At 37.4% G+C, this 25,678-nt stretch overlaps 1 protein-coding gene across 2 annotated transcripts in view; it reads right to left on the bottom strand.

The window, feature by feature from the left end:
• Positions 1 to 25,678, bottom strand: part of DGKI (diacylglycerol kinase iota) — a gene marked incomplete at its 5' end in the record, with an annotated part of 400,686 nt that overhangs the window by 140,630 nt on the left and 234,378 nt on the right. For both annotated transcript variants that reach the window (XM_079786744.1, XM_079786745.1), the window contains 4 exons: positions 9,622 to 9,733; positions 11,255 to 11,328; positions 15,503 to 15,565; positions 16,468 to 16,523. In XM_079786744.1, coding sequence (XP_079642870.1) covers positions 9,622 to 9,733; positions 11,255 to 11,328; positions 15,503 to 15,565; positions 16,468 to 16,523 — 305 coding nt within the window. The remainder of the gene's footprint in view (positions 1 to 9,621; positions 9,734 to 11,254; positions 11,329 to 15,502; positions 15,566 to 16,467; positions 16,524 to 25,678) is intronic.

The raw sequence follows: 25,678 nt of genomic DNA, 5'->3' as shown, positions 1-25,678 counted from the left end.
TAAAGTTAATCTGTGAATTTGAGCCACTATCTCATCTCCAGAACTTTTCCAATATATTTCCTTTGCCTTCTATTTTTCAGCCCAATATTTATCTGACAAAACTGTATATTTTTATCCACTAAAGAAAATCCCATTTACTTCCTTCCCCCTCCCCACCCCCAACCTTGACTAGGCCTGATGATAAAAAGGCAGAGCCTACTAGGTAAGAACTTACTCCTCTGAGTTTAACAGGGCTGAAAATTGCTTAACTAGTTTCCAATCTCTTGGTATCGAAAGGTATACACAGTACTGCAGAGCATGTTGAAGCCATATTCTCAGCCTCACAATAGAACAACAGCAAACACCACAAACAAAAGAGGTAAATAGCTGTCAAAGGCAGTCCCATTGGTATTTCAGAATCAATCCCAGATCACTGTACAGGAGCAAAAGGAATGACCAGAATTAGCTTTTCAGCATAGACAATTCTATTACCAGGTGTACCAGTTAATAATTCAGATTTTGTAATCAAAGTAAACATGATAATTTCAAGAGAAACATCAAAAGTGCTTTATTCGAAGTACTGTCCATCACTAGCTACACATTTCCCCCATCATTCAGGTAATTTGTGAATACCATCCCAATAGAACTTTTCTTGTTTTGAGGCAAACCATTCAGAGTACAGCCACATTAAATTACTTCTGGAACAAGTTAAAGGTAATTTTTTAAATACTTATAAGAAATAGTTATTTTTCATCACTCAGATTTGTCTAGGCTTAACATCTTTTTAAGGCACAGGCCCTAACAGCCAGAAACATTCCCATGATTTGCTAAATGAATCATTTACTGATAATAGTACATTGGTTTATTAATGACGGACACTCGATTATCTGTTCAACTGCAGGTGTTCCTCTGGTGAAAACTTCCAATACTGCCTTTCCGGTAGCACATGACTACAGAGGAAAGCAAAGACAGCCCCTGAGCTCACTGCATCCTTTGCCATTTATTGGTGTCAGACCAAGAACGGCTTGAGATTTCCTATCTTTCCGCACTATATATACTTCCCCCTGGCATGCCTTTCTCCATCTCCCTTCAAGCTGTATCCTCCTTCCTACTTAAGTCCTCATTCTACTTGCTGTCAGAGAAAAAGGATGGACAGTCCTGGTTTGTGGAAGACAAGAAGCAAGGCCAAGTCCTCTCCTTCCTTTCTTACCACTGCTGCCAGCCCTGCCTCCCAGCCTCATTCCTGTAACAAAATGCCCAAGACAAAAATCAGTGACCCTGGGAATAAGCAACGGAGATAGCCAACAATACTAAAATCTTGGTTGGTTTTGTTCTTTATGACTAACACGGTAGTCTTATAAGACTAAGCAACAAAAAATAGAAAATAAAACTATTTTTTTATTTAAAGACTAGAAGCCCAGTGCATGATTTAATCATGCACGTGTAAGCTGTCTGTCCACTGGTGGGCAGCTCCGAAGTCCCTGGGCCCCTAGGGCAAGGCGGGGCGGGGGCGTGGTCCTCCTGCGGCCAGAGCTCAGGCCGGGGTCTTGCCTTTGCCTCCGGCCCAGGAAGGCTGGGGCTGCATGCTCCGGCGGCCCAACTGCCACCAGACTCCTCCCCGCGGAGCCGCGCCGCCTGCCCCCCACCCCCGCCGCCTCCAAACCTCCAAAACGCTGGCTCCTGCCCCAGAGGCCTGTCTGTGCCGCAGCACAGCCATGGCGCAGACGCTGAGCTCGCGTGCAAGGCGAGCTCAGCGTCCTGCCGGCCCAATCACCACCCCAGCCACCCCGAGTCCTGCCCCCTGTGTCACCCGCTGGCCCAATTGTGGGCGTAGCGGAGTGATGGTAATTTAAATATTACCTTTTTATAATGTAAGAAGATAAAATTAAAAAGAGGATAGCTAAAGATATAATAAAGTTTAACAGGGCTGAAAATAAATCATTGTGATTTCACCACATTGTGGCTTAAATGAGAAAAACCATATTATTATCTCAAAAGATGCAGGACGAATAATAATTTAGTGCCTTTCAGCATAGAAAGTTGTTTTTAAAAAAACTAGAAATGCAACATGACTTTTTAAAATGATAAACATAATCTTGGTACAAACACACAGAAAAAAATATTATTTAGAGTAAAGAAAATTTAGAAGCATTCCTTTCAAGGGACAATGTTATTCACTAGTAACAAAAGTTTTCAATATAATATTAGAGGTCTTGAACAACATAAGAAGTCAAGGAAATATAATTGTAGCATGAGTTTTACTTATAATAATATGGTTTCCTGTATGTTTGAAAACATAGAAATAAATCAATTGGAAGGAAACACATAAAAAGGTTAATAGTTATGAATCATGTGATTATGACTATATTTTTACATTTAGTTCCTCCACATCTGTTTATATTATCAAACTAAGCAAACATTTAACTTTTTTTTTCTTAAAAAAACACACCAAAATATTGTATTATCTGGCATGTGTACAACTTCAACCCTGGAACTTCTCCATGCAATTTTTCTTCCTGAATAGCCTTTTGCTTTTCTAATTCATAAATATAAAAGAGCCTACATATTTTAATTTCAATTAACAAAAAGAAAGCTGGCTATGCTTTCTTCAAAGTTTAGAAGACTGAAATCTTTGGATTTCAACCACATAGTAAATTAGACTCTCCCAATTTCCCAATCTGAATAAGGCTTTGAACTGTCTTGCAAAGTTTTAAATTATTTTGAAACAGACTCAACATGAAAGGACCTACATAACTATAATGGCAGAAAATTGTGGCAGAAAAAAATATAAATTACAATGTCTGATTGTGGTCTGTGTCGAATCTTAAAAGGTAATCACATTACCAAGCACCCAATGAAGAGTCATCTTAATTAGTAAGAATGCATATCAACCAGTAAAATGAATTGAAGACTTCTGCTTTGAATTTTGCAATTACAAGATAAAGAGTCTAAAAGAAACATTTTTTTTTTGCCATTCCAGTAATTCTATTTCAAGTCTTTCTTAAAGTACCACTCTGAATATTTTGAATACACACATATGCCCAAATAAGTACATTCTTCTGTTTATATAATCATCTTACACAGATGTATGAGTTTTCAAATAATTTACTTTCTCAGAAACATAATCAATATAATGGTTTCCTGAAATTGAAAGACTAAAAACAAAATTATTTTATCTTGAATAAAACAAGTATAGTGTACTACCATAGGAGTCATAAGGTAACACTTGTATAAAAACATGGAAATATATGCCAATATTATTTAAAGAGCATAGGATCTTCAAACTGAACCATATAAACTACGTTTAACTCAGTTTTTTCTAGGAAAAAAAATTTTTAACTTGGAAGCAACCTATAGTCACTAGAATCTAAGATTCAATCACACATACTAGCTAGTACACATATCACATACATACATTAGTCATATCATAAAGAAAAAAATAACTGACATAATTTAAGGATTCTGTTTTCTCTTCACCAACTCCCACCTACTATTATTTTTCTCCCTTGCTTACTAATAATAGGATGAGAAAGAGGGGAATTTGATAAATCCCCCCAAAACACTGGAAGGATCTCCTGAGCTCTACATATATATTTCAAATTGTCCCTTTCTCTATCTTCTTAGATGTCTCACAGGGCTTTAAATTTAACTTATGTAAAACAGAGTTCATCTTTTGACAATAATATCTTTCATATTTTCTACCTTATGTAATATATTCACCCTTTACCTAATGGCTTATGCTAGGCATCCAGATTTATTTATATCCCCTTTTCATGCTTCACAATAAGTCACTATAAATAACTCTTGAATATATCAATACCTTCCATCTGCATGACCACTTTTTTACTTCAGGCTTTTCCCTCTCCTTGTTTCTTTACCTGGACTTTGGTGTCAATGTTCTGATTTGTCTACCTATCCCCTGCTGTAGAAATTCTGGTCACACTTCACACTGACGTGCAGGTAACCCTTCTAGACCACAAATCTGATCCTGTCTTACACCATCTCCCTCAGCCTACCCATTAACAGTTTAAAAAAAAAAACATAACAAAATGGGCAGAGGACCTGAACAGACACCCCTCTCAAGAAGACATACAAATGACAACAAATATATGGAAAGATGCTCAACTTCTCTAGTAGAGAAATGCAAATCAAAACTACAATGAGATGTCACCTCACACCTGTCAGAATGGCTATAATCAAGACAAGTAGTAAGTGTTGGAGAGGTTGTGGAGAAAAAGGAATGTTCATTCACTGCTGGTTGGAATGTAAATTGGTACAGTCACTATGGGAAACAGTTTGGAGGTACCTAAAAAAATTAAGAATAGAGTTTACATATGACACAGCAACCCCTCTTCTGGGTATCTACGCCCCCCCAATTGAAAACATTTATTGACAAAGACATATGCACCTCTATGTTCATTGCAGCATTATTCAAGGTGGCCAAGACGTGGAAACAACCAAAGTGTCCTTCAATAGATAACAGGATAAAGAAGGTGTGGTACATATACACAATGGAATACTACTCAGCCATAAGAAAAGATGATATACTGTCATTTGCGACAACATGATGGATCTTGATAATATCATGCTAAGATTGAAAAAGTCAAGAACCATATGATTTCACTCACTTGTGGGATATAAAATTGAAAGCAACAAATAGATGAACAAACAAAAACTCATAGACACAGACAACAGTATGGTGGTCACCAGACACAAAGGGGGCAGGTGTACTGAAGGGTAGAGGGTGTCAAGTGTATAGTGATGGAAGGAGGCTTGACTTTGGGTGGTGAGCACACAATGCAATGTACGGATGATGTATGATATATAATTTTATTAACCACTGTCACCCCAATAAATTTAATTAAAAACTACTATTTCTACCCTGTCTCCATATCTATATCGTAATTCACCATGTGTATTGTCACCCTGAATACCATTAGCAGTTCTAGCACACATATCTCCTAGGCTAGTCCCTCCATGAAATGGCCATTGGACTCTCACTCAGAGACTCCTGCCGCCTCTGGGAAATCTTTGCTGACGTCCCATTTTATAAACACTATTCTGCTCTCAGTCCTCCTTTCCATCCTCACTCATGCCTTTCTCCTAGAATTTATCACATCAGACTGTGGTTGCTTGTTTACTCCTTCACCTAACCCCACAACACAGAACTGTGGGCACACTGAGTACTATGGGCATTTTGTTTTGGTTCATTTCAAAATGGTTTTACCTGGAGGAGTGTCATTTATGGATTCAATAAAGTATTTGTGGGTTCAACAAATTTTCAATAAACATTCATGACTGATATTAAATGAATGAAGCAGTGAGACATTTTAAGTAACAATTACCCTGAATTTCTAAAGTTCCTATTAATTAGAGACCATTAATATTGCCCATATTTCACATACACTGAATTGATTTTTAATGATCCAGCCTCAAAAGTTGTACAGAAGCACTTCCACTGTATTCAATTTCCAAAGTATTCACAAGTCCACCCAGATTCAAGGGGAGGGTACACAGACCCAGACTCTTGATAGAAGTGCCCAAAATCTGAGGTCATTCTATAACCACAGTAACCATCAGAAAATGCTAGTGATCTAACTTATTATTTTAAAATGCACAAATAAAGAAAAAGATCACTTAGTCTGCTTTTCTGACACAAACTATATAAAGAAGTAACAAAATAATAGGTGAATAGAAATTTCCCTTTATAAAAATACTAGAGGCCCAGTGCATGAATTCGTGCACGGGTAGGGTCCCTCAGCCCAGCCGGCAATAGGGGCTGATTGGGGCCATCTCACCCAGTCCTGATTGGGGCCCACTGGAGCCGGTCAGGGGGAGGGAATGCAGGAGGTTGGCTGGCCACAGGAAGTTGGCTGTGGGAGTGCACTGACTACCGGGGGGGGGGGGGGGGGCAGCTCCTGCATTAAGCGTCTGCTCCCTGCTGGTCAGTGCACATCATAGTGACCAGTCGACCAGCTGTTCAGTTGATCAGTGGTAACGGTAGCTTAGGCTTTTATATATGTAGATTCCAATCGATAAATGAGGAAGAATAAAATTAGAATATCAACTTTTTAACTCCCAGTGAATTGTGGATCCAGACATTGATCATCAAAGACTATTTAAAAAAGAGAGAGATAACCAGGCATTACCTATGCTATTTTGGAAAAAGAAAATACTATCTACAAAATAGATTTGCGGGGGGCTGGGGAGGATGTCTGATTCATCTAGATCCAACTATCAACTTAGAGGAAACAAGGATGAGAGAACATGTTAATTGATACCTCATGGTTATCAACACAATTCTGACTCCAGGAAACTTTACAGGATAGTCTGGTTTCTTCAATAAGTCAATGGGGGAAAAAGAGATGGGTGGGGACTTACAGAGACTTAAGAGTCATATCAACCAATCACAATGAATGAATTTTATTTGGATTCTGATTCAAACAAATAGAGTATAAGAAAACAAAAAGAATATGTGAGACAAATGGAAATTTGAGCAGTGAGTAGATATTTAGTGATAGTCAGATGCTACTATTTTAATGTTTTTTAGAGAAGATTATGTGATGTTCATAAAGGAAAGTCCTACGTTTTAAAAACACATTTAAAAATATTTACGGATAAAATGATATAATTCCTGAGATTTTCTTCAAAACAATATAAGGAAAGAGGTCATAGGTGGGGACAGGAATAAGATTGTTCATGGATTGATAATTATAGAAGCTAAGTGATGGTACCTGAGGGTTCAACATATTATTTCATCTTTGTTTATTTTGAACTTTCCCCACAACAAATATTTTAAAAGCGCCGAAACCGGTTTGGCTCAGTGGATAGAGCGTAGGTCTGCAGACTGGAAGGTCCCAGGTTCGATTCCGGTCAAGGGCATGTACCTTGGTTGCGGGCACATCCCCCGGTGGGGGGTGTGCAGGAGGCAGCTGGTCGATGTCTCTCTCTCATCAATGTTTCTAGCTCTCTATCCCTCTCCCTTCCGCTCTGTGAAAAATCAATAAAATATATTAAAAAAATATTTTAAAAGCACACTTAATAATTCCCCCAGGCACCTTGAAATAAAGTCAAAACTCCTACATAAACTCTATAATGCACTCCATGATCTGGCCCAGCCTGCCTCTTCAGCATCATCTATCACTCTCACTTTTCACCTACATTTACACTATATGAAGCTAATTATCATTCCCACAGAGGACCATGATCTCTCATACTTCCAAGTGTATATAAATTTCCCTTTCTTCCAGAATGTCAAGTTCCATGCTGCTTCTCCTGGCAAAATTCATTCATTCTGTCACATTTACTCATTGTCAACTACGGGTAGCAGGCTCTCTGCTGTGTGTCAGGGAAGGATACACTGGAGTGATGGATATCTAGCATTTGCCACTCCCAGCTGGCACTCTACCCTTTTTGGCCCTCTTTTTGGCCCTGTGAGACTAACCCATTTACATTGTATCAGTGGTTCCTCTGTCCTCTAGCTTCTGATTAAACTTCCCCATGGGGAAGCACCAGCAGGAGGCCTGGAGGATAAGAAGAGTGAGATCACTGTATTTTCTGTCCCAGCTCCCTCCCTGCCACGTTGGCACAGGCTGGTTGCTTCCACTTAGCAAATATGACTCTCAGGTGATCCTTGCCAAACAGCTCTCTTTCTGGTACAGGTGACTGCTTACTTGCTTTTGCACCTTCAGCTCAGGAATACAGCGCCATCCATTGTTGCTTCTCATAAACCTAGTGCACAATTTGTAGTCCCTCCATTACACTCTCCTCTAATTACCCAATTTTAGTCTGACTTTTCTTTCCTGTTCAGATGCTAATTAAACAACTAAAAGCAAAAACAACCCAAACCCCAAAAGTCTAGTTAAAAAACAGACACAAATATGGACTGAAAAGTTATAGAAAATGACGAGTAAGGAATGTTTCAGAGAGTGATAGCATGTACAATGGCCTTGTGGTGCAAAAGCAGCAAGGAATGTCCAAAGCTACAGAGGCTACTTAGGAAGAAAACAAAGAGGGCAGTGGGAAAGGCAGGAGAATCAAAGAGAAACACAATCTTGCAGGGCCAAGTAAAGATTTAGATTTTGATCCTGAGAGCAATGGTGAAGTGTCTAATATTCTCCCTGCCCTCCCAAGCCTATGTAAGCAATCACCTTCTCTTAGATAATTATTCCCTGACAGCTTTCTACCACACAGTGGGGACTAGAAAGCTCGGGCACGTGGTACACATTCAATAAATGTTCACTAAACCAGTGAATAAATGAATGAGTAAAACACACATGTCCAGGTTTGGGGCATTTTTGGTCAACTCCAAGAATTTGTCCGTGCACACGTCCATCTTGAACTTTATTCCTATTTGCTCCTGGCTGACTGAGTCTTCTATAATTAACATAAAGATCATTTGAGAGAAAGAGCTGTGCATGAGCTACAGTCCTGAAAATAAGATCAATCCCAAACCAATCTTTTACACTTAACAACATTTCATTCTAAATATGGCAGGTTTAACCAGCAACATCACTATCTCAGGTAATGGGTATTGTTGCCAGAGTCACAATAAGTTATTCTATTAAGTCTCATTATTTTGAAGTGATTGAAATCCATGAGATGAGTAAAAAAGAGGGCTATTCTAGTTTGTTTAGGACAGGAAATACAAGCTGCTTGCTTTCAAGCATAAGGTATAGCACAAACCAAGTACTAACCAAGGGTTGCAAATAGAAGCTTTATTTTAATTTGTTTTATAAACTAATAGTGTGGTCTGATTTACACCAGATATAATGATAAGCATAATTTTAATTGGTTTCCTCATCATTAAGTAAGTTGAATACATGCTAAAACCTGCTTGAAATTACACTTACTTGATATAAACGTATTTTTTACTCAAGCAAACAAAATGAAAATACAAGGTGATCTCAATACTGTGGAAATTGAATATTAATGTTACAAAAGTGATGCCATTCTATATTCAAGAATTTTGTGATAAAGGAGATACCCATCTTATACTTAAAAAGAAAAGTTGAAAATATATGCAAATGATCACTTTCCTTTACACCTAAAAATATCAAATGGCACTGTTTCTGCATCGTGCTGGGATATGTCTGTGACAAAATGCTTTTTAATTAACACGAACACTTTGCATTCTTTTCTGGTAGAAAGTTAATTAGGAAAATTAACAAATAATATTTATTTTTGAAGCTCAAACAAATGTGCATCAATTTTCTTAGTGACATAAAGAATTAATTTTTGTTCTGCAAGCAACTTGATGTTGCATAAAGTTTATAAATTGATAAAGAAAAAATTATACCAAAAGTCCCATGAAATGGAAAAACTCTAACTGTGGCTAAAATACAGTGTATTTATTTAATTTTTTTACTTTATTTCCCCGCCTTTGCCCACCTCTACCCAGCCCGGCCCCCCTTCCCTCTGGCCATCACCACACTGTTGTCTGTCTATGGGTTATGCCTATATGTTATTTGGCTAATCCCTTCACCTTCTTTCATCCAGTCCTCTCCACCAACAGCTGTCAGTCTGTTCTATGTATCCATGCCTCTGTTTCTATTTTGTTCATCAGTTTATTTTGTTCATTAGATTCCACATATAAGTGAGATCATATGGTATTTATCTTTCTCTAATGGTTGTATTGCTCACCAAAGAGGCCATGGTGAATCCAATAACTTCAATATAGCCATCATCATGACGCTGAGGTTCAAAATCATGGTGATCCCCTGGGTTCCCCCAGGGCATTGTGCCAGCACAATATCTGAAAAGGTAAGATTAAGAGCAGAATTAAATTTATTCCATTCCTCTCATGACTATCATTAGGGATGAACTTATAGTTAGATCCAATGTTTATTTTGTGGAAGAACAGTTTTCTGTTCTTGGTGCACACCTTCCAAAGGAAAACGAAATGGACTCACCATTATCTTCAAAATATCAATCTTAAAATGAGCATGATCTTATGACAAAAGCATTTCACGATGCCCAACGTTCTCCTAATTCATTATTTTTCAATACTATCACTCTACGGTCCATATATGTCTGCATTCTATGATATGCTGTGAATTATCAATGGTTGGTTTCAGAATTTGGTCTTGGAGGAAGACAGATGCATGCCAGCCAGTAGAAAAAGGGAAGGGAACTGAAGTGAGTAAGCAATCAATATTATATACATAACTAAGAGAATAAGTGCCTACAGAACAATATTGTATACATAATGAAAAGAATAAGCACTCACAACACAAGGGAAAGGTTATCTGAAGAAGAAAGAAAGGGTGAAGAAGGGATGAAAAAATATATTAGAAAGGGGAAGGGAAATAAAGAAAAATGGAAAAGGAGAGGACTAGGAATCCAGAAGGGAGAAGAGAAAGAAGCAAAATGAAAGAGAGAATGTACAGAAAACAGGAAGAAAAAGAAAGAAAGCTAATGTTTCCTGAGATTCTAGGTCTTCTGTTTAAACAACTAAGATGAAAATACTGCTGGAATAGAATTGTAAGTAACTCTACCAAGCACTGCCAAAAAATCAAGGGACTATAATATCGTTTTCTAACCACAGATTTATATACAATTCTTGGTTTAATTAAATTCAGTCTAAATAGCATTTATTTGCAGAGTTTGTGTCTGAGCTGTCTGGATGCAAATAACAAAGGGTCACAGATCCATCCTTTCCAACATCTTGGCTTGGGAGCCTAGAATCTAATGTTATGCCACTGAGCTATGTGCTTATTTTGAGAGTAGTTAATCTCAAACACCCCTTTCTCCTGAGGTATATAATAACACCAAAGTGAGTTCACATCCTGGCTAGAAAATCCTATTCCAATTGATCCTATTTTTTCAAAGCAATCATCTGGCAATGATTTTGAATGAATTCCATCCTGAAATCAGGCTGGATGGTTTCCTAACAGCTTTCAGGAAACTGAGGCCAGGAATGTATTCAAGTCTATCATTCTTGGGGGGTGAGGGATCAGTAAATTGACAATTAAATTAAATTAAATGTTCCAATCCAGAGGGATGCCTGGGGTTCTCAAGAATGGATAAGTATAGACCACGAATGCCATATCATGCAAAAAAATTTTGCCCCCAAAGAAACAAAAAGCACTTACCACAGAGAATACTAAACAAACCAAGTAGGAGAACAGAATGATCAGACCTAGAAAATTTTAGTAAGCCACTGAGAAAACCGATTTTCATTGTTTGTACCTGGAAATTTTCTATAATGAAAACAGATAACCTCAAGTCAAATAGAGCTCACATAAAACCAAGGAAACATATGAACAGAGCTTACCTGGGTATATTTAAAAATACTATACACTGGAACTTCAGTTCCTGAATCTTTGGGGTGAGATCTGTTCCATCACACTGAAACAATCAAAGCAGAAAAAGCAAGGGTTTTGAAATAGTCAGAAGTCTAAAAAAATGACCAGAGATACTAGGTTGACAACAGTACATATGATCTTCCCATTGCCCAATCTCTGCTTAAGTCATTGCCCATTACCATGACTGAAAATGTATTCTGCTCATAGCTTTACCAGACACAGGAACTACCATCATTCTTAACCTTAGATTATTATTAGATATTCAGCCTTGTAGTATTAGCATTAAAAGACCTAGAAATGATTAAAAAACTAAAGAAAATGATGCTCAAGTTGAGGCAGTAGGGACCTTCCCCACAGTCTTCTGACTCAAACAATAGTCATGAATGTGATTTCTTTGGTTTGGTTTTTGTGATTAAATTTTATTTTGAAAATGTTAAACACAATACTTTGAAAACTGTTTGGAAGACAAGCTTTTCACAATGTATCTATTATAAATTAGCATTATCTCCATTCATGATTAGCTCTTGAAAAATTAATCTCTTATAGCTTTGGTCTTCTGAGATCACCTGCTTTACTGGAGTTTGGACTTGACCCTGGGTCTCAAGGGCCTCAGGCCGGCATGGCCTCAAACCTTTTGGTGTGGCTTCCCTCATCTTTAGGGCTTTCCATGAGAGTATTCTCTGACTTTCAAAGAAAAAGCTTTATTCCCCTTTCTCATTTACCCCGGTGACAAAAGTCAAAAGAGGAAAACTAGTCATGGCTATAGACTTCCCAATGTCAAAGGTATAAAGCCTGCTTTTATATTTGCTCTCTTTACACCCTCATCACAAAATTTCCCCAACATCTTCTCCAGTGAGGAGAACAGTAAAACATGACAAGCTGTGGGCAAACTTTTAAAGATTTCTTTAGGAGGAGTTGCTAGCGGTCAAGGGTGTCTCTCTCTTTTCCCAGATGATCTTAATACAGCTTAATTTTCCTGAGCATTCACAAAAGTTGTTTCCAGGAAATGTCACAGTCCTAAATAAAGTATTTAAAATGCTATTTAGATAGGAATCATATTCTAGACATTGATTGAAGGTGTTTTTACAATATTCTCAGATATTAAGCAAACATGAAGTCTCCCAATTTATTTAAGGACTTGAAATGAATTGATAGATAACTACACCAATGGAAAAAAATGTAGGCATCTTAAACTATCAACATTGAGTGTTGTAAGCAGCTAAAATTAAAAAAAATAGAATGTGATACATTAATAGCATGCAAAGTAGTATTGTTGCATTCAGAAAAAATACCCATACTAACTGTTATTGTATTTAAAACAAATCATTTTTTCATTTTCAACTTTTTTCTACTGGGAAGCATGTCAGTGATTCTGGGCAGTCATCAAATTATATGACGATTGGGCACCTTATGATATATCATGCTTTACACAGCTTCCTTACATTTTATTGCATTTAAATTTACAACTCCTTAGAACAGCAGTTTTCAACTTTTTCCTTACTTCACATACAAAGGAAAATACCTACCTGTAAAATATGTCCTTGTGGACAAGCTTACATATTTATGTCAACACAATAAGAAGAAAACAGAAGTAGGGCAAATGAAGCCTTATGCAGGTTTGTGTTACTGTCCTCTGTTTTTCTTGTCTAGTATTTATACACACATTTTACATTTATGTAAGAGATCATTATCTATTGCCTCAGAAACACTGACTTTACCCTTGGCAAAGACAAGATGTTCTGTTGTGATATGTACATCTAATTGTGCTAGCTAACTTTCCATCCTTCCTATCTCACACTCAAGAGAGCATACAGTGACCTCATTGGAGAAATATCCTCTGCGTCACAGCACAATGATCAGTAATTGTCACTTTAAAGACATGTGTTGCTATGCCTGTTTTAAATGAAGAAAGTAAACTTTTCTGGAAGGTTCGATGATTCCCCCACAGTCATATACTTCATACAAAGAGACCTAGGACTGAATCCCAAATGTCCAGACTTAGTTTCTGTATTTTCTCCTCATAAAAAAGGATATGATCACCCTGGCCAGTGTGCAAGGGGTTAGAGCATTGGCCCATGCACCAAAGGGTTGCAAGTTTGATTCCCCATAAAGGGCATGTACCTGGGTTGCGGGTTCACTCCTCTCCCTGGGCCGGGGAGCATGCAGGAGGCAACCAATCAATTTGTCTCTCTCAGGTGTTTCCCTCTCTCTGTGTCTCTCTCCCTCCCTGCCTTCCACACTCCCTGTAAAACAAGCATGTCAAACTCAAAGGCTAACACAGGCCAAATAAACATGGCATGCAGCCTGTGGGCCGCGAGTTTGACATGCTTGCTGTAAAACAATAGAAAAAATATCCTCAAGTGAGGATTAAAAACAAAAAACAAAAAAAAAAGATATGATAAACCAATTCACCTGAAATATTACATAAACCAATTCACCTGAAATATTACATGTACAAACTGATATTAAGTCTTTCTTATTTGGCTGCCACCTTGACTTCTTGCAATCTTCTTTTAATCCCTGCTAGATAGCCATTCATGTATCAGACATTTATCATCAAGAGGACTGGCTGGCATGGGAGCAAAACTCTCTAGTGGTTAGGAAGTATACCGAGTTTAATTTCAATGCAGCTCACATGAACAGTGGATGTCATTCAAGATGGCCACTGCCCACTGCTCATTGGCTCTCTAGGGAGGTACTGTTGATGTTCCTCTAAATGTGAGAAATAATGGAAAGAACAGGAAAGTTCATTTGGGGCCGGCTTGTAGGCAGCTGAAGAAATAAGGGAAGCTTGAAGTAAGGATCAAAATAAAGATCCTTAGAAGTCGACGGACCGTGTGTCTTTCTTGTTTCTACCTTTAAGAAGGCAATGTTTTCGTTTTCAAGAGTTGCTCCTACTAAAACATACCTGCTTTTCATTTTTACTGCATGAGAACTGAGACGTAATGCAAGGGTTCTAGCACTAGTGGTAAAGGCCTCTGTCTCTGGTCTCAACTGATTTCAGGGATTCATGTCTCATGTTTTTCTGGGAATTACAAAATTTACAAATTTGCATCTTCTTATGCTTCTGTGTGTTCCTCTATACACCCATTAGCTTAAGTGTATATATCTTTATCTACTTTCATGGATATCTTTCATTCTGCCCCTTCTTGTCACATACTCTATCTTAATCTTACCAGGATATATTCAAGCATTGTTACATTCCCATTTCTTCTTTCCCATTTATATATGTTTCTCTTTCTTTTTGCCTTCACTTATACAATTAAGTGCAGCATGTTCATTCCTTCTTTTAACATGATTACCATGAGAAAACATTTTCTGTATTTCTTAATAACTAAGTATATGCTGTTTCAAAATATATCTCCTAGAGAAAAGAGAACTTACCTTCGCCTCCAAGCAGTGTGTGTCAAAACCTGGGATACTGACTCAGGAAGAAAAAGCACCAAGAAAAAAATCCATTCAGAGATGAAAAACTATGACCAGGGTCCTGGCTGTATGACTCAGTTGGTTGGAATATTACCCCACACACCAAAAAAGTTGAAGGTTCAATTCCTGGTCAGGGCACATACCTAGGTTGCAAGTTTGATCCTTGGGGTTGGGACATATATGGGAGGCAATAAATCAATCTCTCTCTCTCTCTCTCTCTCTCTCTCTCTCTCTCTCTCTCTTTCTCTCTCTCTCAACAATAAAACCATGTGAGGATTAAAAAAAAAGAGAGAGAGAACTATGGCCAGGTTAGAGAGTGAGCAAAGCACTTTTCTAAAATGCTAAAATGCAAACTTCTCGGACAATCCTGGAATAAAGACATTTGTTTGTTGAGCATCCCTTACTACTTCGAGACCCAGCTCAGCATCCTTTCTTTATTGAAGATTTCTCTTTACCCCACCATGGTTAACCTTCATGTCTCCCTTTGGGCCACCATCCTATCACATACACAGTTAAATGACAACCTTTATTATATTGTTCTCCATGACTGAACTGTGTGTTTATTCAGGAGTGAAACCAGTCATCTTATTTATTTTCATCCCAGCAATAAAGACAGTGCCTGGCACAGTTAAATGCTCATAAACATTGGCTGAATGAATGACACTAAATGATCTCTGTGGTTCTGTGCAGAGCATTGATTAAGCTAAGTATAAGCTGGTATTTGGGGTTCATTTTTTTGTGGCATACGTATTCATATTCAAATGAGACGAGTCAACACATTCAGTACTTACAACAACTTTAACGTGTTTGGATAGATCTCTAGAGCTTCTCTGTAGAAAATCAGAAAACGCTGCCTATACCACAAGGATATAAAGAAAAAAAGCTTAATTACACGGTTATGCCAAATCCCTGCTTCTGTATTATATAGTTTCTAATGATGCTAAATAAGCAAAAATATAATTTGCTGAATCCAAAATAAAGCAGTGCAGTGGCTGTCAAGTTGAAATCTTTTTGTTTTCAAACTTTAACCTATAAGAAAATGTAAGATCACAGTAGGAGAGTAAAAAATTAGATAATTCCGAGAGTCAGTTTAAAAACTTATTTTGACTTTGACTTCTCCATTGACATCCCTGAGAAATGTCTTGCTTCCTCACTCTGATATTCCCATTCCCTCTACCCAGTGGTATAAATTTAAACCACAATTATTTTTAATATCAATATTTTGGAGGTATTTTTTTTCTTTCCAGCCATTCACCCCCAGGTATGTCCTTCAGCAGGAGGAGAAAGAAAAATATGCTGCCCCTTTAACCTCATATATACTTCCATAAAATAATTCCGTGCTTTACCAATTTCTCATCCAGACACTGATGCATATGGACCCCTGTGAAAACTGCATTCTTACCCAAAACTTCCCATACACTTTTCAGTCTACCTAATTTCCCATTCTCTAGGTTGGCTCTGATGTTTGTTTTTCACATTACTCACTGGATATCATCCCCTCAGAACAACATGGAGTCTCAGAGCTTTTCGGTTCAAAGATGATGGGCACCAGCTCTCTTCTTGCCAACTAACTTAAGACAGACATCCTTACTTTTCTTCTTAAACCAACATATTAAACATGAACCATACATAGACCTACATGTAAACATCTGAAATGTATATGCCATTATTTTTAGTACAGTTAGCATCTGTATGACCAACAGTGAATTAGCATTAAATAATATGTAATAATTTATAAAATAAAATATATACTTACCCCTGCATAGAACATTTTATTTCGAAAACGACTGTTGAATTTCTCTGGATTTGCTTCTGTGAAAGGAAAGGGGTAGTTTTGTTCCGGAGACCTTACTGAATGTAGTGACTTAGACTAGCATCCCCACTTCCTCCCCTCACAGATCCAATACACCCACCAGCTTCATTATCATCTTCCCCTTAGTGACAGACAGAGGTCATCATTGTCCAGTGCTACAAAATGTAGCCACAATTTGGCAGCATCAGCATCAACCGGGAGATTGTTAAAAACGCAAATTATTAGGAGCTACCCCATATCTGCGGAATTAGAATGCCTGGGGTGTGCGGTTTAGGACTCTGGTTTAGCAAGCTCTCCAGGTGATTCCCATGCACAGTAAAGGCTGAAACACTCTGGGCTCTATTCAGAATAGAGCGTTGGCAGGGATACAGGGCTGGGGTGTTAGGGGGAGAGAGGAGGAGAGGGAGGGGGGATTATTTGCTTTGACCTCCATAGGTCATGGCTTCCATAAACTATGCATCCACTTCCAAATGTAATTAAATATGGGGAATTCAGATAAAAATTAATGGAGAAGTTGCTTTCAGATTTTGCAAAAACTCCTAACTACTATCTGCACTCTTATTTGTGACAGGCCTTGAAAAATAACTTGATTTAGTGGATATATACACTGAATGACCAGATTATTATGATCTCTGAATGCATAATAATCTGGCCACTCAGTGTATATCCTATATAATAAAAGGCTAATATGCAAATTGTCCCCTCAACCAGGAGTTCGACCAGCAGGCAGGCCGGCCAACCGCCCATGTCCCCTCCCCCTGGCCAGGCTGGCCGGACCCCACCCATGCACGGATTCATGCACCGGGCCTCATACACACACACACACACACACACACACACACACACTGAGTGGCCAGATTATTATGCGTTCAGAGATCATAATAATTTGGCCACTCAGTATATATATGTATACAGATCACTGGCTGAATGGACACAGGCCTATGACAGAAGAGGTTCTAGCTGACAAATGGTTTAATTTTGAGTTTGCTGCTATATGTTATCTATGTTGAGGGGAACAAAAAGATTAAACAAGAACCTGTGTCAGAGAATTTTCATATGAATTCAAGGAATTTATAAAATATCTAAATGGAATATTATTTTCTTACATTCCTCACTGCCGATCTTTTGCCATCTGCTATTTTATTCAGCATGCTCATTAATCCCTTCTCAGAGTTAGGTCTCCTCCAAGTCATTTCTCATTAGACTGGCTGACTAGCTGAAACTCCAAGTCCTAACCCTATTTTTGAATGGCAAATCCCAAAAGTTGTTGTCTAGATGAAGAAAAGTAGCAGAGATCATTCACTAAGACTAGGTTGAATAAAAGCTATAAAATCTCAGAAAATAATTCTGGACAATTAATTATTAGATTATTTTCATGATTGTGACAAATATTAGCATAAGACATAGAAACTGGGTTGAGGTTTGCAAACATCAAAAAATGTGGTATTTTTATAGATTGGTTTTTGATAGTTATATTCATCTATTTATAGTTCCTGTATTTTAAACCTCTCCTTAATCATTCACTCTCTTCTACCAAATTAAGTACTATAACCCTAGAAACAAAATAATACAAAATGTAAAAGGTTAACTTATAGGATATAGTAAATCAAAACAAGGTAAACATGATGCTAAGTGCTCTACCTCCTTGATCCCCATTGCTGGCCCCAGAGTTGACCCTTTCTATGGTCTGGACCTTCTTCAGGATAAATTTGGCTGCTGAATGGCATGTTGTTTTTAACCTTCTTGACCCAGATTTGGCTGGGTACCATTTTCAATTGCATTAACTCAGAGGCAAAATGAGAATTTTCATTGCCATGCAATTTATTGTAGGTACATAGGCCCTCATTTTAAACAAAATCAGATCCAGCTATTGAGCAACTTATAATGAGAAATGGAAAATGACACCCACAGTCCTGGCAATGAAGTTTTTAGGGCACCGATGTCCAAAGCTACTAAATGAATCATATACCAACTATTAACATTTACTTTTTTAATAATGTATGGTTTGGAAAATACCCACATCTTCATGAGGTTTTCCTATGAGTCTTGAAGAACTGAAAACGCTTTCTTTCCTTTAAAAAAAAAGTGTGTTTTTTCTCTCGAGAGATTGAAAATGTTCTATAACAGTGATCGCCAACCTTTCGGACCTCATGGACCACCAGTGGCCCACAGACCACTGGTTGGCCACCGCTGTTCTATAAGACGCAAAAAGACTAGAATTAAGAAGTAAACAGAGTTTTTGGTGATTTTACTCACACAGTTGATTAAAACAGTCACCTCAGATCTAATTTAACTGGATAAAAGCTGATTATATATATAAGTAATTCTAAAACTAGAGACCTATCAAGACACTAGCATTTAGAGAGGTGTCAGAAAGATACATAAAAGGACACATATAGTACGATTCCATTGATATGAAATGTCCAGAAGAGGCAAATTTATAGCCACAAAATGCAGATTAATGGTTGCCAGTGAGTAGAGGAAGGGAGAAATGGAGAGGTACTGCTCAGTGGGGACAGGGTTTCTTTTTGTGGTGATGAAAATGTTCTGGAATTATATAATAGTGATGGTTGCACAACATTGTGATTATACTAAAAACCCTGAATTACTAGTATATACTATAAATTGGTTATCATGGTGAATTTTGTTCTGTGAATGTTTACCTCAATAAAAAATAAAGATATAAAATAAAGAAGTAAGGGAGTTGGCCTTGGGGGAAGGAAATGTGTGAGGTCTATTCTACTATTCTCTCTGCTCCATCCCATACATTATATTGACTCCCAAACTGAGCCTGACTCTCTTCCTATTTTTACATCTACCCTATTCCAAGCACAAATCAAACCGAGAAGCAAGGTTGGCTGCAGCTAAGGGAGATGTTTGCTAGTGTAAGAGCTGTGCCACTCCCTACAGAAGCCAGGCCAGACAAGAGCCTATAAACAACAGTACTCCACCATTCTGGCTATTAAAGGGAAGGGGTGGAGTGGCTGAATATGTCTCTGTGTATGTATAAGAACTGATATGACTTTGAGGAGGACCAAGGAATGTGGACCCCACTATATCAAGGAAAGGGGGCATACAGAATTGGGAAAGAGCCAGAAAGAAAGTTTAAGATCTCTTGCTCCTTAAGGAAGTTGTGTCTGTTCATTGGTATGAAGTCAACCATGAAAGGCCACTCTCAAGAAAGGCAATGATCCTCAAAGTACCTGAAGACCCCAATAGTGGAAGTACCCAGGGTTTATGGCTGCAGTTCTTAGATTTCATCCTCATCTTCCACAAGAGGGTATGAGATAGGGAGATCCAAACACACTGTGTATTTCTATGCCATTAACCTATTTACAATCTGATTGGATACCAATATTAGTTGTATTAGTTTTCTGCACATTTGATAGCTTAAAATGTTCATTGATTTTCTTATAACTCTCTGGGTTCTCTCCTGGGTCCTCTGCTTAGGCTCTTACCAGGCCAAAATCAAGGTGTCAGCCTACAAAGCTCTTATTGAGCGGCTGTGGGAAGGATTCACTTCCCAGCTCATTCAGGTTATGGACAACATATATTTCCTTGCAGCTGCAGTAATAAGATTCTTTTTCCTCACTGGCTGTTGGCTAGGGTATATTCTCAACTTCCAAAGGCCTCTTGCATTCCTCGGCTTGTGATAACCCCTGCATTGTCAAAGCCAGCAAGGACGCATCAAGTCCCTCTCACACTTTGAATCTATCTGACTTCTCCTTTTGCCACATCACTCTGACTTCCGTTCCACCTTCCACCTTTGCATTGAAAGGCTCATGTTATTGCATTGGTCCCACTAAAATAATCCAGAACTATCTTTCTATCTTAAGATCAGCTAATTATTAACCTTCATAACATCTACAAAGTCTTTTTGCCAAATAAAATAAAACCACCAACAAGCAGAACCCAAATGACAAAAGTCATGGGGGTCAAAATACTTACCATCATGCACCTTATAGCCCCCTTGATCCACATCCTTCACATATGAAAAATACATTCACTCCCTTCAAGGTCTCCAAAGGTTTCATTCCATTATATTATCAACTCAAAATCCAAAAATCTCATCTAAGTCTCATTAGCTCCAACTTCCCAAATTCCATCATCTAAATCATCAAAATGATTTGGCTCTGGATGTAATTCATTTATAATGATGATGAGGCTCTGGGTACACTCCATTCCATTGATTTAACACATTAATTTCGTCCTTATGCACAACACAATTAAATGCGTGCCATAAGAATGGGATCCTAAACCCTATTTTTGCCTGTAATTGGTCCTGCATATTAGGGAAATGTTCATAAACATAATTTCAACACTATGTTTATAAAAATCAATAAGCATTTTGAACCCTATATAACTCACACATCTTTTATATTCTCTTCATTGAATACTTATCCAATCTTAAGACTTCGGTTAGAGATACATAAATGACTCCAAAATTTATGCCTACAATAACATTGGCATCTTCAATTTAAATTGTGTATTTTTTTAAAAATCTTTTGCTTTGCCGAAACCGGTTTGGCTCAGTGGATAGAGCATCGACCTGCGGACTGAAGGGTCCCGGGTTCGATTCCGGTCAAGGGCAGGTACCTTGGTTGCGGGCACATCCCCAGTGGGGGGTGTGCGGGAGGCAGCTGATCGATGTTTCTGGCTCTCTGTCCCTCTCCCTTCCTCTCTGTAAAAAATCAATAAAGTATATTTAAAAATCTTTTGCTTTTTTCAACATTATTTCCCATTCAGGGCATATATTTTTTTTTAACAACATTATCTTCATTTTTCTAACACCATCACAAAAATCTTTCATTATGTATAACTGGCCATCTAACTTATCTCTATCACAAGCTCATTATCCCTCTGTACTTTTTCTTTCCTGTCTGAAATGCCCTCATCTATTTATTTCTTGTCAAAATTACACTCCTCCTTTCTCTTCCTTTATCTGAAAATTTTCCTCAGGCACCTTTCCCCTGACAACAGTCCCACTGAACTCCAATGTTATTTACTGCCTATACAACTAACCATGCCCGTACTATACCAGTATATGCCTTCCTAGTGTTATCTTTTGTATGCGGACCTATCTCTCCAATTAAAATTCCATTCCTGTAACAAACACTTATTGAGACAGTCATTGGACTAGGCACTGGGACCACTGTGCTGTACACCTGAAACTAATAAAAAATACTATTGAGTGTAAACTGTAATTGAAAAAAAAGAGAAGAAAATGGGTTAAATTATTTTATTAGAATATGTAATACTGATTTATTTGTTATAGGGAATACATGCATACATGTAATCAATTCATAACTATGTGTTCTGATGGAAACATACTGTAATTCAGATAAATTAAGCAAAATATGATTTAAGAGTTTATTATATTTAAAAGTAAACTATATTCTTTCATAGATGAGGAAGGAAGGAAGGAAGGAAGGAAGGAAGGAAGGAAGGAAGGAAGGAAGGAAGGAAGGAAGGAAGGAAGGAAGGAAGGAGACATTGTCTTATGCCCTCTTGGAGTTTGGAGTGGAGGAGACAGGTCTGAAAATGAAAACTAAAATGTCATTTTGTATATGCTATAAAAATATGTCTGTATGAGATGAAGTGGTGGTTACACCTAAAGGAAATGATCAGAAAAATGTTCCAGAAGCAGGTAAACTTGAATCTTGAATGATGAGTAGGTACCACGCAGAGATTCAGGATGGAAAAGAAGGTTACATACAGAGAATCTTGCACAGTGAGTTTCTCAAGGGCAGACTATACTTGAGCCTTCAAGTCTAGACAAAAGCCAGAAAGTGAGTCCTTTGCAGTGATGGTAACAATGAAATTTAGCAAGCCATTGCAAACAAGACATTTTTAAAAGAAATCTGCCAGTTCTCTCCATGAATCATGAAACATTTATAATCCTTTGAAATATGCAGATCTGCATGTCTCTATATATTCAGTCAAATAGTAACTCCTAAATCAAATTTAAATACTGCCTCTTCTAGAGTCATAATTTTATGTCCTTGACCTTGTAGCATAAGGCTTGACTCCTCTGAATAATAATTTCAATGAAGCAGAAAATTTTAAGCATCCAATCTCAGACTGAAAGTTTGAAGTGTTTAATATCTTTCATGTCCAAAGCAAATGACAATCTAGTTCATACAGCTGGCAGGGTGAGACCTGACTTTGCCACCTGATACCCATAATCATTGTTAACATCCCTATACATTATATATTGAAATTTTTTCAATGTATGTCCTCAAGCACTGTCATAATGCAATAATGATAGAAGTACTGAATAAGACTCCCACTGAAAATTTAATGACCAATCCTACTATATCTCCAAATTCTGTTCAAATGATTAAACTTTCTGATACCCAGGCAGCAACAATTCAACCATGCACAGTGGTTGAGAAGAATAAGAAAGCATCTGTTTTCCAATCAAATGAAACATACCATCTTTCTGATCAAATATATAAACCCAAATTATTCAAATGTTCCACTCTTTATGTAAAGTAAATCAAAGTGTTAAGACTATATTAATTCCTTGATTTTCTACTGATAATTCTAAATGCATTTATTTATACAATAATTCCACCAATAAACTTTCTCAAAGTAAATGTCACTTTATTTGTCCCTTCTAAAAGAAATATAATATGGGTAGCAATGCTATAATCTGCATTTGTCCCATATCGATTTGAAGGACTATTTTACAACTATGCCAAAAAATTGTTTGCCTTTACATTTTTTTAAACTTCTACCTTAGTGAGGTTTGTATCTATTTCCTATTTCATGTAGGCTGGTTGGCATGACTCCCAACTTAAAGTACTATATTATTTTTTACTGATACCTAATAGGTTATTCTATCCAAGCTCATTTTTACAATGGTTCTCATGAGGTTTTCAGTCACATTCCAAGTATTTTATACAAACAAGTTTTATCATGAAGTCTCAAACTGTGAGTGATTGTGTTTGAGAACAGTTTGAAGTCTCAACTGTGAAGTGTTTTTTTTTTTTTTTTGGCTTGAGAACAGCCACTCATTACCAAGAAAAATAAGTGAATTCACCCTTACTGAAAATGTGGCCTCACTATCCTTTTCCTTGCAGCCAAGCTTGAGATGTCTTGACTATCCCAGAAAGTATATGGGCAAAATCCAAACCAACAAAAAACAGTTTCAAAGAAGAATATTAATGTGACTAATTATACTTTTTATAGTAAATAATGATTTCATTTAATGGAAAAAATGAATAGATTAACAGATACTAAGAAGCTCACATCCCTGGTCTAAGTATATCAACCAAATTTGGTTGCAATATTTTGTGGACATTTATTTTGTACCAGCTGTGTATCATCTTCATGAATATTGTAGCTATTACTCTTAGGTGACATTAATTCTCCCTTATCAGCTTGCAGTGGCTGGTTTTCCTCAAGGGCTCTGGCTTACCTGCAGGGCAAATGTTTCATATTGCATGAAAGCACTTAAACTAAGCCTCATAAATAAACTATTCAAAAATTAATGCTTAGTATCTTTTAACCAATACTCACATTTAAAACTATGTATCTATACATATATACCACAATTTGCATATTCCTCCTAAAATGAGATAGTCCCATAGCTTAAAATAAAATAAAATAAAAAGTCATTTTCCTGCAAGAATTCTCTTCTAAGCTTGGTCCTTCTACCTTGATGCCCCCTCTCACTCTGAAGCCCAGAAGTATCATCATAGTACAAGGAAACATATCAAGAGAACTTCCAGATTAATTAGACCAAATATTAGGTTCCCTTGAATGAGCTCATTGTCGGGCATTTACTCACGTAGGCCTCTTTTTATGCCAGAATGTCTATTTTGGAAGATTCATGCATTAATGAATTGTATTACTTTATAAGTATTGCTAAGAAAATAAGGATTTTATTAGGAAGCCCAGATTCAGAGTCTCCTAAAGAATATGAGGAGGAAATATGGGGTAAGAAATGGTCAAAGGGATCTCCATTTAGTTCCCCAAATTAACTCTCCTCAAATGTAGAAAGGGCAACCAGTTATAAGTGTTGGTCCCCTTGTAGGACCCTTTCACTATCTCATATCTAAGAATTGTCTATTGTAAGGAGATGGGAGGGTGGTGATGTTTCTGATTTGGGTATTTGCTATCTGTGGTTTTGTCATCAACCAACCTGTCTAGCTGTGATTTTCTGGCTAATCAGAGAGAATGACCAAACTACAGCCCATCTTTAATCAGTATTGCTTTTATTTGGCACAGCATTTGATCCTTGAAGCCTCATGAATCCAGGAAGAAAAGGTTTACCAAAATTGATGGATTCATGAAAAAAATTATAGGTTGGGACTTCACTATTAGTTTGTATTCTAACAGCCTTCATCCTATTGCTGCACTATTGACCTTTAGTGCGTAAGAATGTGATCAGAATTTTCCCTACATTATTACTGGAACAGGGACATTTAAATTCTAGCTTTTGGTTCCCTGTTTTTCAAATTCTATGAGTTAAAACCCACGTATGCTCTTGCAGAATCTGGATGGAGGAAAAACGGTAAAAAATAATCCTCATTTGTGACCTTTATCTTACATGTTACTTATTACCCTGCAGTTTAGCAGTATTTTGGTTATAGATTAACATATTGACAAAGCACTAGGTACAGTTATAGTTATGGATACAGGCATAGACAGAGATGTGTACTATAGTTATATTAATAAGAAGAGAACTTCAGAGAGAAAAAAGAGAGATTAATAGAAATTGAGAGAGATTAAAGCTTCAAAGCATAAGCAAAAATCCTCAACTTTCTCAGTTCTGAAGACATAATGAAGTTCTGATGAAATATTTAACCACATCATTATTTCTCTTTCAAAAATAATTTGCTTCCCCAATCCTTGACTCCATTTATATTGGTGCTTAAATGACCACTCTTGCCTTATTCACTTCCCTACCTCACCCAGTGAGGACTTGCAGCACCTTCTGAACCTAATCCAATCACCATCACACCCTTTTCTTTCAACCCAAACCACCATAGTCCCCTATTGTCCTAAGATGCCTAATGTCACTTTTGCGCCCATAGGCAGGGCTTCTTTGTTTTGCTACCAGATTTCAATGGCTCTGGGTTATTAAATGTTGCACTATAACAACTGGTAGCTTGAGAAACTGTGAGTATCCCAATGACTTGAGTGA

The sequence above is a fragment of the Cnephaeus nilssonii genome (genome assembly GCF_951640355.1).
Source record: "Cnephaeus nilssonii genome assembly, chromosome: 12".
NCBI classification, from domain to species: Eukaryota; Metazoa; Chordata; class Mammalia; order Chiroptera; family Vespertilionidae; genus Cnephaeus; species Cnephaeus nilssonii.
This window is presented reverse-complemented; position numbering and strand designations above follow the sequence as displayed.